General features: G+C 37.9%; 1 protein-coding gene across 6 annotated transcripts in view; it reads right to left on the bottom strand.

Annotated features, from left to right (window-relative positions):
- Positions 1-13,166, bottom strand: part of TMEM131 (transmembrane protein 131) — a 277,433-nt gene that overhangs the window by 111,273 nt on the left and 152,994 nt on the right. For all 6 annotated transcript variants that reach the window (XM_082356108.1, XM_082356109.1, XM_082356107.1 and 3 more), the window contains one exon: positions 5,595-5,663. In XM_082356108.1, the coding sequence (XP_082212234.1) occupies positions 5,595-5,663 (69 nt within the window). The remainder of the gene's footprint in view (positions 1-5,594; positions 5,664-13,166) is intronic.

Below are 13,166 nucleotides of genomic sequence, written 5' to 3'. Positions count from 1 at the left end.
AATTACGGAGACACCCCCTGGGAGACACGTCCACCACCAAACACCATCCTTATCCGAGTGGTGAGGTAGCCGCCTCACCTAAGCCAGGGTGATGACTGTACTACTCTGAGATTTTTCCAACTAAAGTAAAAGAAGCTATTATTCCCCGAGGGAGGGAGGCTAGAGAACGTGGGTCTGAAGAACAGTCAGTAGATTTGCTCTCATCATGGTAGGGAAAAGATACGGGCAGTGGGAGAGAAGAAGCCAACAGCAAGTGGGGCAGAGATAAGAGATGGGGGGGAAGAAAGGCCTAGTGGTGCTGGAAAACGTGCATCCTGTCGTTCCCAGGTCCCACTGCAACTCTGAACTTTCTGCAAATATATTACAGTCCTTGGAATTCCTCCTAGTAGATCCTTATTTTTGCTCAACTCCTTTCAGTTAGATTTCTATCACTTAGAACCAAACAACGACAGCACTGACCAAAACAAGAGGGATTACGGCACTCCGTAATTACTGTTAATTTTCTTACAATACCAATAATGGTACTGTACTTATGCAGAATGTAGGAATGAAATGTCATCATGTCTGCTACAAATGATTAAAAAAATCAACAAAAATGTGAATATGGCAAAATTTTTAATGATTGAATTTAGTTTAAGAATATATTCACTATCTGTTCCATTTTTCTGTATGACTGCATGAAACCTTCCATGAAAAATTCTTTTTGGAGAGGAGCCTCTTAAAGTATGTATAACATGCCTGGAGCTTTCAAAGAGAGTTTGGCCATCATCTGAGCTAAGAGACTCCCAACAACAGCTGGATCTGAGATTGCCCTGCTTCCTTGGGATCCTCCCCAAGTACCTGCCCGTGGACATCAATATTCAGGTCCTGCCCTTGAGGCTCCAGCCTGCTCGCAATTTTCCCTTCCTGAGTGCCTGCCCCTGTACACTTTGGGCTTGCTTAACCAGCTCCCACAATTATATAAGCCAATTCCTTATAAAAACTCCACACATAAACATATACGGGGACACACACACACACACACACACACACACACACAAATCTGACTGGATCTGTTCCTCTGATTGAACTCTAATACATGTGTTCACATCTGCTCCCAACTCCTACTTCTATAGATCCACTTCTACCCTTATGAGATAAAAACAAACTCCGTTCAGTGCTCTCAGGCTGGACACAGAAAAGTTTAAATTAAGGGTAAATTTTTTTTCCTTTTGTTTCCACTCTTGCAGCAGCATACAAATTTGCTGCTTTGGGGAACAGTCCAGTCTAACTCCGCTATCCCTTTTTCTGTGCTGTAACCAAGAGCTCACACTCTGCTTCAAACAATTTTCTTCATCGTATAACCCAACCCTCGTCTGTACTGGAGTGCACCTGTCTGTTCGCACATCTTCAGCACATCGTCCTCTCCAGTCGTAGATTAATTCATTGATTCCTATCAGTGCTCCTTGTACATGACACCTAATTACTCTCTAGCCTAAATATTAACTAAAAATGTTTTACATTCTGCATATCCTTTCACCTCCTAATTCCATTTTTTTGGACTCTCCTGAGGAACTAGTCATGGTTGTGCTTAAAGCATGAGTTTCAGCACTGATTATAAGAACAAAAAGTTTAAAACAATAAATGAATTTTTAAAATATATCCATACAATTTGCTGTTCTTTGATACCATAAAATAATGTAACAGAAAATTCTATGGAATAAAAAAAATGCACAGTATATATGTTTAGAAAGCAGGTTAGGGACTTCCCTGGTGGTGAGTGGTTAAGAATCCACCTGCCAGGAATAAAGACGCAAACGCAGAGAATGGACTTGAGGACACGGGGAGGGGGAAGGGTAAGTTGGGACGAAGTGAGAGAGTGGCATGGACATATATACACTACCAAAGGTAAAACAGATAGCTAGTGGGAAGCAGCCGCATAGCACAGGGAGATCAGCTCGGTGCTTTGTGACCACCTAGAGGGGTGGGATGGGGAGGGTGGGAGGGAGAGGCAAAAGGGGGGGATATGGGGATATATGTATATGTATAGCTGATTCACTTTGTTATACAGCAGAAACTAACACAACACTGTAAAGCAATTATACTCCAATAAAGATGTTAAAAAAGAATCTACCTGCCAATGCAGGGGACATGGGTTCAATCCCTGGTCCGGGAAGATCCCACATGTCTCGGAGCAACTAAGCCCATGCACCACAGCTGCTGAGCCTGTTCTCTAGAGCCCGCCAGCTACAACTACTGAGCCTGCATACAACAACTACTGAGTCCATGTGCCACAACTACAGAAGCCTGCGTGCCTAGAGCCTGTGCTCCGTAACAAGAGAAGCCACTGCAATGAGAAGCCCGCGCACCACAACAAAGAGTAGGCCCCGCTCGCCACAACTAGAGAAAGCCCGTGTGCAGCAACGAAGACCCAATGCAGCCAATAATAAATAAATAAATAAATTTTTTAAAAAAGAAAGGTTATAAAACAGTTTATGTTCAGAAAATACTGTTATATTTTTGTAACTCAATAAATAAATACAGATACACGGAAAAAGGACTTGAAGGATAGAAGTTCAATGTTTATGTTTCTGGGTGGTTGGATTACTCGTAAATTTTTACTTCTTTCTCTTGATACGCATTTTCTAAGTTTACTACAGTGAACATGTACTGCTAGCATATTGGGCAAAACCCCAGTAAATTTTGTAGTGGTGATTTAATAATCTGTGGCCTAGAACAGGAATCTTTACTAGCGCTTAAGGATCCAGATATGGACTTTGATGGGGATGGCTATAAAACCCTTGAACCTATATGCAAAATGTTATTTGTATGTGCAACTGTGTGTGTGTGTGTGTGTGTGTGTGTGTGTGTGCGTGCATTTGGGGAAAGGAAGGAAGAGGTTCTGATAGCTTTCATCTGTTTTTAAAGAAAACCATGATCCAAAAAAGGTTAAAACTACCAGTCCAGAATTTTGCTTGCCCTTATCTCAATTTCTCCTATTTGGGGGGTGGGGCATTATGTAAAGCGTTGAGGGACAGATAATTTGGAACAGGAATTACCAATTTCGATTCAGATATTTTGCACACCTGAAAATTTCTTTATCACAAGGGATGCATGAAATTTTCAAAACTCCCTTAAAAAAAAATGAGGTGAAAAACGTTGGATATAACTTTTGAAACAATCTCTCTAAAATGGTTACTGCTAAGCTTTTCAAAGTAAGAATACTCACTACGTTAGACTTAAAGTTTTGCTACTGTACCCTGATCTCCTCTGTCCCCAGGCTCATGGTGTCATCATAAACATGGCCCATGCCATAGTCCTAGACTGGAGTTCATCAGAGAGACAGAACTCATCATTATTTTAAAAATAATGAACTTTCTTGCTGAAGATCAAAATGCATGCCATGTTTCTTTAAATATCTTGCATATGACCGAAGGAGACTATGGGTGATATATTACTGTGACTGGATTAAGAACTCTATGTTATTGCCATCTCAACATCGTATGTAAACCTTTTTATAGGACAGAAACAATAGTGATGTATTTCCTATCTAAACATTATGGTCTTTAAACCTAACACCCACAAGTCAATTTTACTATTTATATAACGACTACTTGCAAATACTGATTCCATCTATAGGTACAAAAGGAAGCACACAAACTTCTCTCTGCAGCCCCACCCCAAAAATCCATGATCTCTGTAAACACCTGAAAAGATGGAGTTGTTATCAGATAGCTCTTCTTATGCTGACTACTCTACCATGGTTTTGTACAAGTATAACTGATATATTTGATTATTCTAGGTTTGAGATTGTAAAGAAATTATTACAGAATTAATTAAAGAATGTTAAAGAATGCAAGGCTGCCTACTGTGGTACACGTAAGAACTAAATGAAAACTTGACATTAACATCTTAGTGTAGAAGAACAGTTTCAGGTACCTGGTTTCAAATCAAAAGATTAATACACTTCCAAATTTAAAAATACCCTGAAATATTTAAACAGAAATTATTTAAACTTAATGCCTTCACTAGTAGAAAACGGTTAACTACAACTTTGACAACATTAAAAAAATTACAGTTTTCATTTATTGAATCAGAATAGACCTGCATACAGCTCCCCCTACCAACTTCCCTTTTAAATTCTTTTCTTCTAGTAAATGCTGGAGAGGGTGTGGAGAAAAGGAAACCCTCCTACACTGTTGGTGGGAATGTAAATTGGTACAGCCACTATGGAGGTTCCTTAAAAAACTAAAAATAGAGCTAACATATGATCCAGCAATCCCACTCCTGGGCATATATCCAGAGAAAACCATAATTCGAAAAGATACATGCACCCCAATGTTCACTGCAGCACTATTTACAATAGCCAGGACATGGAAGCAACCTAAATATCCATCGACAGAGGTATGGATAAAGAAGATGTGGTACATATATATGATGGAATATTACTCAGCCATAAAAAAGAATGAAATAATGCCATTTGCAGCAACATGGATGGATCTAGAGATTGTCATACTGAGTGAAGTCAGACAAAGACAAATATCATATGATATTGCTTATATGTGGGATCTAAAAAAATGGTACAAATGAACTTATTCATAAAACAGAAACAGAGTCACAGATGTAGAAAACAAACTTATGATCACCGGGGGGGGGGGGGCGTGTAAAGGAGTGGGAGGGATACATTGGAAGATTGGGATTGACATATATACACTACTATATATAAAATAGATAACTAATAAGGACCTACTGTATAGCACAGGGAACTCTACTCAATATTTTGTAAAGACCTATATGGGAAAAGAGTCTAAAAAAGAGTGGATATATGTATATGCATAACTGATTCACTTTGCTATACACCTGAAACTAACACAACATTGTAAATCAACTTTACTCCAATAAAAATTATATAAAAAAAAAGGACAAACAAAAAAAAAATTTAAAAAAACTTCTTTTCTTCTGCTAACTTACCAGAGTGGCATTACTCCAGCAGTTATATCATTTAAGATGTTCTCTTTACCTACCTGCTAAATTGGGTTGGAACCAAATACGGGTGAAGACTTGTCTTCCCCTCAGTGTATCTGAGATGTGCAAAACCTGAGACCCAGAGGCAGAAGGTAAGCAGAACTATGGTTTGAGGAAGTACTCTGTGGTTGGACCTTGCCTTCCTGTAGGATCTGCTTTTGTTTGGCCTCCTGGGTTGGTGATAATATTATTTATTTGATGATGTATAAAAGTTTGTACTTTAAAAGCATATACGTCAAACAAATTAATAAATTCTTCTACATCCACAAGGAAAAATGTTAAATAATAAAAATGGAAATGAAGTGCTAATCAGAAAGGTAACCCTAAGTTTAATGCTGCTTCTGAAGATAAGATCCTCTGAACCAGAGACTCCAAAATGTGGATATTTTTCAAACTTCAAAATTTAATATTATATGTTAGATTCATAATAGATACTTAGTTCCCATTTTCAAATTGTATTCAACATCATTTACTTTCCTGATGACTAAAACATGTAACTTTCTCATACAAGATAACACAGGCAAAAGGCAAGACAAATGCATGCATAAAATATATATAATATTGCTATGGTCTGAAAATTTTAAACTTACTGTTCATGGAAATCCAGCATTGGTGGCTCAAATCGTATAGGTCTGCAATTACCCCGGTACAGAGATATACTGTAAGTAAAAAGAAAACAGCCTAAGAAGCAATTCTTCAACATATGTGTTTCCCCAAACCAAAGTCAGACACTTGAGTTTTGTCATGATAAAGTTTCTTTAAGAAAAGTGGAGTCTTATATTAGAGATATGCGTTACTTTTTTATTAGAGGAAATCAATAAACGTTTGTTTTAAAAAATGGGGGAAAAAAGGAGTGTTTTTCCTATTCAAAGGTATGCAAAAACAGAAACTGCTCAAATAGACTGTTGAAATTTATTTGGTTGATATAATTGATAACAATATACCTTAATATGTTCATTTGGATTTTTTTTTTTTGCCACACCACGCGGCTTAAGGGATCTCATTTCCTCAACCAGGGATTTAACCTGGGGCACTGCAGTGAAAGCACCAAGCCCTAACCACTGGACTGCCAGGGAACTGTCTCATTTGGATTTTTAATACATGTACAGTGAACAATAAATAATTACTTGTTCTTGGAAGGCAATCTATAGAGACAAAAACTCATGATCCCATTGTAACTAGAGTGTCAAAGAACTAAACAAAAGTCAATTTGGGGATAGAAATTTCTAAGAACTGAAATATCTTTTTAATCTGAGAGTTTGGAACATACTGATCTATGATGTCTTGGCCTAAATATTTGAGTGTCATTTCTAACTATTCCCCTTGATACTAGAACCTCTCACTAAAACAGATTCCTGAATAAGCAAACCTCCTAGACATCACCACGACCTAACATTGATGCAAAGTATAAATAACCTTGGAGAGGAGGTCCACATACCTAAAGTCATCTGTTTACATACTGAGAGAGGGAGAAAGTCATTCAGACACTAAAGTTTCTAAACAGTAGATTATCTTTCTGTTGTATTTTAAGAAATGATGTAAGAGCAAAACCCATTTTGTGAGACTACTTTATTTCCATCACCTCTGCAATTCAAAAGAGCACAAGCTTCACATGATATAGTAATTTCATTCAGGAAATACAGGAAATACAACAGAAATAGACAAGGACATACAGAAAATGTAGAAGATCTAGATTTAAGCCAATTCAATAAAGATTAAATAGTCTGAGCAGTGGAATAATTGAGCTTAAAAAAATAAGGTTTAAAAGTGTTTTTAGCCTTACCAATTAAGAGTATTACTCTGTGCTGCTTGACAATCCTTCTACATATGTTGAACATTAAAGATGACAAACACGAGAAGGAAAAGACCAAATGTAAGATTATACTTTACTAAAGCACAAAACTAAAGACACTGGGACAATGAAGGCACAATTCCTCACAAGACAGCTGCCACATGTAGCCAGAGGTACAGAATCTACTCCCTCTTGATTTCTGCCCTTCTTAGACATACTATAACGAGGATACTCTTCAGTTCCTTTAAAACAATAGATACTGATCAGTTCATCAATTTTAACAGTGTGAAACTCAAACTTACATAAAATCTCCATCCAATCAAGAAAAAAGAAAGTGTAATGCATAAAGTAAATGTGTCTAAGTCAGTAATTCACATATATATAAACAATGACTGTGTTAGATGCTAGAGATACAAAGGAGATTAAGATACAGTTTTTTTTCTCTCACAGAACTGAGAGTCTAACCCCCAAATTTCAAGTGGAAATGTTTAAAGTGGCCAAGCAAGGGAAAAAGTGCAGTGCACACCCCATTCACTCAACGCAAATACACTGAACGTCAGGGGCTGTCTAGTGGCTGGGGCCACGAGAACAAAGAGCCTGTTCTCACGGCACTAACGTGCCAATGGGGAAAACAAAAGTAGAACACATCACGTGATGACGTCCAACATATAAAGACAAATCAAACACAGCAGGAACAGAGAAGGTCTCTCTGAGGAGGGACACTGGGGCTGAGACCTGACTGGTAGTGATCTGGAGGAAGAAAGCAGGAATGTCCTTGGCATGATGAGGAACCAGGAGGCTGAAGTGGCCAGAGTGCAGGAAGGAGGGGGAGGAGACCGGAGCTGAGATCAGAGCGGTACAGAGGCCAGGTCTCCTTGCATAAGTCTGGATTTTATTCTAAGGGTAACAATAAGCCTCTACAGTGTTTTGAGCAACGAAGTAACATGATCTAACACATTTAAAAGGTCAAATCTGGCTGCTGTATGAAGAAGAGACTGCATGAGCCCAAGAGTGAATCAGGAAAGCCCTGCAGGTGTCCAGAGAGGAGGGGACAGCCACTGTGGCCCAGGATGACTGCAAGGGACGGTGGTGAGAAGTGGCTCTTTTCTGAATATTTTTGGAAGCTAGAGACATCATGCTGATGGAGTGTAAGAGAAAGAAGAGAGGCATCAAGATGACTTAACTCTAAGACTTTGGCCTGAGAAACTAGATACGTAGTCATGACATGGAAGAGTGGGTTGGAAGTGGGGAAGGGTAGTTGGGTAGGGATTCAAGAGTATTGTTTTAGACATTTAAACTTGAGATGTCTTATCTAGATGGAGATGTCAAGTAGGCAGATAGATATACATGGTGATTGCTTTATATTAAAAAGTTACTGATTTGGGGGTACTGATCTTAAACCCAGGCATTTTGGTGAGTTAATTCTAACAGTCTGTCTATAGATTCGCTTAGATCTTCCCCTGCCATTATATGTGCTGCTAAAATGATCACTATCTTGGACTGTCTCTGTAGACAGATCACTTGCAAGTAACAACAATTCTGTTTCTTCCTTTTAAATCCTTAGACCTCATTTTCCTTTTTCATGCCTTATGTGGGCTAAGACCTCCCGTAAAATGTTCCAAAGAAGTGGTGTCCAGCAATTGTTATCGTGACATTTACAGGATGCTCACAGAATATGAGATAGAGGGGACAATACATAACAGATAATTCCCTCATAAATAAATGCATATTTTCAAAACAACAGCAGATCTATATCTAAGGACCAATTTAATATTTGAGTGGGTATAACACAAATTGTCACAGGTATAATCTTATTTTAACAAAACCAAAAATTCAATAACATAGCTATCACATACCTACAGCTGACTGAAATGGCTGCTACTGTTTATTTAGAATGGCCATGACACTGTTTAGTGCTTTATTAACAGAAAGCAAATGTCTACAAATCCATAATGTTGAAAAATAAACTGGGGAAGAAGCAATATGAAAAATGGTGCCCTTTGTCAATTTCAAAGAAACAGAATCTTAGACATTATAAAAGTAATACATGATTTTATGCTTTCAGCAGTGATTGTATTTTTTCTGAAACTTTCAATACAATATTTTATTTTCACTAAAACATTAACTGTTTATTTGGGGAGAAGGAGATGAATAAGGACTATTCTGACTTCAAGCGAGGGAACAACTGGAGAGATACATGAAATCTGTGTTGCTTGGTGAACTGTTAGGTCGAAATTAAGCACACCAGACCTTCCCAAATGAAGCATACAAGACATTCTTGGAGCTTTGGGAATTTGTTTAAACTGTGAAATTTAAAATATTTTCCTAGGGGCAATTACTCCCTAAACAAAAGGTTCTCTTGGGGCTTCCCTGGTGGCGCAGTGGTTGAGAATCTGCCTGCTAATGCAGGGGACACGGGTTCGAGCCCTGGTCTGGGAAGATTCCACATGCCACGGAGCAGCTGGGCCCGTGGGCCACAACTGCTGAGCCTGCGCGTCTGGAGCCTGTGCCCCGCAACGGGAGGGGCCGCGATAGTGAAAGGCCCGCGCACCGCGATGAAGAGTGGCCCCCACTTGCCGCAACTAGAGAAAGCCCTCGCACGAACCGAGGACCCAGCACAGCCAAAAATAAATAAATAAATAAAAATAAAAGTAGCTATAAAATTAAAAAAAAAAAAAAAAAAGGTTCTCTTTGGGCCAATATTTCATAACGAATGATTTGTGGTCTACCTACATCTTAATCACCTAGGATGCTTGTAGAAATGCAGATTCCAGGGCCCCGCGCCTCTCGAATCTGATTCCTTGCATCTACTATGGAGCCCAGAAACTGGCACTTTTATGTACACTCTCACATTTGGGAACTACTCTTTTGTAGTTTGATCCACAGTAAGCGTTGCAAGCAGAAATAAGAGGGGAATAAAAGCACTTTAACAAGTAAAACTTTTTAAAAAGTCACCAACAGTTTAAAATGGTCCCCAATATGACTTTTATTAGAGACAGCTATATAGTGACTTAAGAGAAAAGATACAGATTACTCCTATATCAATATTTTTCAACAAATACATTTTAGCTTACATTTTCATTTCCCTAAGGACTAATGATGTTGAACAACTTTTCATTTGTTTATTGTTCAATCAGATATCTTCTTTTGCAAAGTGTCTGTTCAAAGTATTTTAACTGGCATGTCTGTCTTAATTTTGAGTTGTAAGAGTTCTTTATATATTCTAGATACATGTCCTTTGTCAAATGTTCTGTACTGTGAACATTTTCTCCCTGTCCCTCCTTTTCCTATTATCAATGATGTCTTTTGGGGAGTGACATCATCAAGATGGTGACATAGGTCATTCTTGACTTCAGTCCCCCTCACAAGAAGACCAACCAACAACTACCCATAGATGAGATATCATTGTGAAAATCCCAAAACACAGGGGTGAGGCTCAAGAACATCCTTGGACCACAGAGAGCAGGAAAAAAGAAGAAAAAAAAAAACCAAACTGTATTAGAAAGGTAAGAGAAATGGCTATACTCTGGTCATATCGCCTCTCCACCAGGCTGGTGCAGCGCTGCACTGAGAGGGCCCCCTAGCGCCTACAGTTTCTCAGATGGGAAAGAGAGCCCACGGTGGACATCTAGCTCCCCCAGTGTTGTGGGGAGATAAGTGGACATCTAGAGTTATGAGGCCCAAAGAACCCCACACAGGTTGAACTTGAAAAGGCCTACAATGAGACACATTATGATTAAACTGTCAAAAGTCAAAGACAAAGAGAGAATTCTGAAAGCAGCAAAAGTGACACATCACATACAAGGAACACCCCACTCCCCACTCCATAAGACTACATTAGTTCCCCCTCATCTGTGGTTTCACTTTCTGTAGTTTCAGTTACATGCGGTCAACCATGGTCTGAAAATATTAAATGAAAAATTCCTGAAATAAAAAATAGATAAGTTTTAAACTGCACACCCTTCTGAGTAGCATGATGAAACTTCATGCTGTCCTGCTCTGCCCTGCCCGAGACATGAATCATCCCTTTGTCCACTGTACCCTTGCTGTATATGTGACCCACTGTCAGTACAGGAAAAAACAGAGTATATATAGTGTTTGGTACTATCTGCAGTAATAGTGTAGTGTTTGGAATGTATGCCCCGCAGATAAAGAGGAGGTACTGTACAGGTGGATTGCTCAACAGAAATTTTGTAGGCAAAGAGAGAGTGGGATGACATTCAAACTATTGAAAGAAAATAACTGTCAAACAACAATACTATACCCAGCAAAGCTGTCATTCAGAAATCAAGGAGAGATAAAGACTTCACTGAACAAACAAAAGGTGAGAGGGTTCATCATAGCCACTTCCGACTTACAAGAAATACTAAAGGGTGTTCTTTAAGCAGAAATAAAAGGATGCTAATTGACATCAAAAAAACATATGAATGTATGTGTAAAACTCACCGGTAATAGTAAATATACAGTCAAACTCAGATTCTCTAATACTGTGATGATGGTACATAATTCACTTACCACTCTAGTTTAAAAGTTAAAAAACAAACATATTAAAAATAAATTACAATAATTTGCTATTGAATGGACAATAAAAAAAATATGTGTAAATTTTAACACAATGAATTAAAATGTGAGGGGAAGGACTTCCCTGGCAGTTCAGTGGTTAAGACTCTGTGCTCCCAATGCAGGAAGCATGGGTTTGATCCCTGGTCGGGGAACTAAGATCCCGCATGCTCCATGGTGCAGCCAAAAAATAATGTAAAATTTAAAAAATAATAAACAAAATACATAAAATGTGAGGGTGAGAAGTAAAATCTTGGACCAAGAATTTCTTTACTTGTTAAAGTGAAAGTCATTAATGGACCAATTGACAAAATTAAAATAAGGTCTGTAGATTAAGTAGTATATGTAGGTATTAATTTCCTGATTTTACTGTGGCTTGTAAAATAATGTCTATATTTATAAGAATTATACACTTAAGTTTTTAGGGGTAAAATAAAAGAGCATCATGTCTACAACTGATTCTCAAAAAATTCAGAAAAATAATTACATATACATATATACCTATATATAGAAAGATAGGGAAGAGAGAGAAGAACGAAAGAAGAGGTGGAGAGGGAGATTATGAATGATCAAGCAGATGTGGTAAAATGTTAAATGGGGAATCAATCTAGGTTAAGATATACATGGGATATATATGGGAATTCTTTGTACTCTTTTTGCATCTATCCTCTAAAGTTATTTCAAAACAAATGATAAAAAAATTAAATATAAATTGAAAAATATAGTACATTTCTTGTAGACAATATATGCTTAGATATTTCCTTAATATAGTCTGACAACTGGTGTTGAAACCATTCACAGTTATTATAATATTTGATATGGTTGGGTTTAAGTCTACCATCAAAATTACTAGTCTTCAAGATTTATGCAAAGTAGTACTGTTTTTTGCATATATGTCACTTCATGTGTGGCTAAAAGCTCCAGAGCTAGAAAATAAATCTAAGTATAAACCCAAAAGGAATCTTAAAAAACAACTTAAGAACATTCCCTTTAACTTTTTCACAAAATTTATAACAGATATTAGACAAACTGCAATTGTGAGCAGACTTTATCTGCCATTAAGGTATTAGCAAGTTCTGGCTCTAACTATAATCTTCTAGATGCTTATGGTTAACTGTAGGCAACCAAAATGGTTGTACTTAATAAAAAGCAAACTATACAGTCAATTAAGGAACCTCAACCACCTTAATTTGAAAAGTACTCCGTAGCCCAGTACTTTTGGCTTATATCCTAGAGATACCAGGAAACTTAAAGATCAGAAGACTCTGGTTCTTCTTGTGGACACTGTGTATACATATACACACACAGATACACACATGTATCCTTCTTACCTAACTGTATACACCAACATTTCCAGCTCTTATAACAACATAATATAATAACAACAACGCTGCTCCCAATATCAAACCTTTGCACTAGCTGTTCCTCTGTCTGAAATGCTCTGCCCTAAGACTTTCACCAGGTAAGCTGAATCATCATTTCAGAGAGGCCTTTGTTATGGTCAAATCTAAAGAAGCAATGGAGTCTTGTCTATCTCAGACCTTTCTCTAGCTGATATTTTGTTCATTTATTTGGTGGCTTATTGTCTGTTTTCCCCATTAGCACACAGGTTTTACCAGGGCAGGAGTCTTGACTATCTGGCCCAGCCAGCACTGTGGTAGTTTTAAAATATGTTTACAAATTCTCTGATCTGCCTCTCTTCAAGAGGCGGGGGCTTAATTCTGCTCTCCTTGGGGGTAACTTCCTATGAATAAAATATGATGGAAGTGACTGTGTGACTCAATTACAAAAGACACTGTGGCTTCCTCCT

This window comes from Balaenoptera borealis (assembly GCF_965194805.1).
Source record: "Balaenoptera borealis genome assembly, chromosome: 15".
Classification (NCBI taxonomy): Eukaryota; Metazoa; Chordata; class Mammalia; order Artiodactyla; family Balaenopteridae; genus Balaenoptera; species Balaenoptera borealis.
This window is presented reverse-complemented; position numbering and strand designations above follow the sequence as displayed.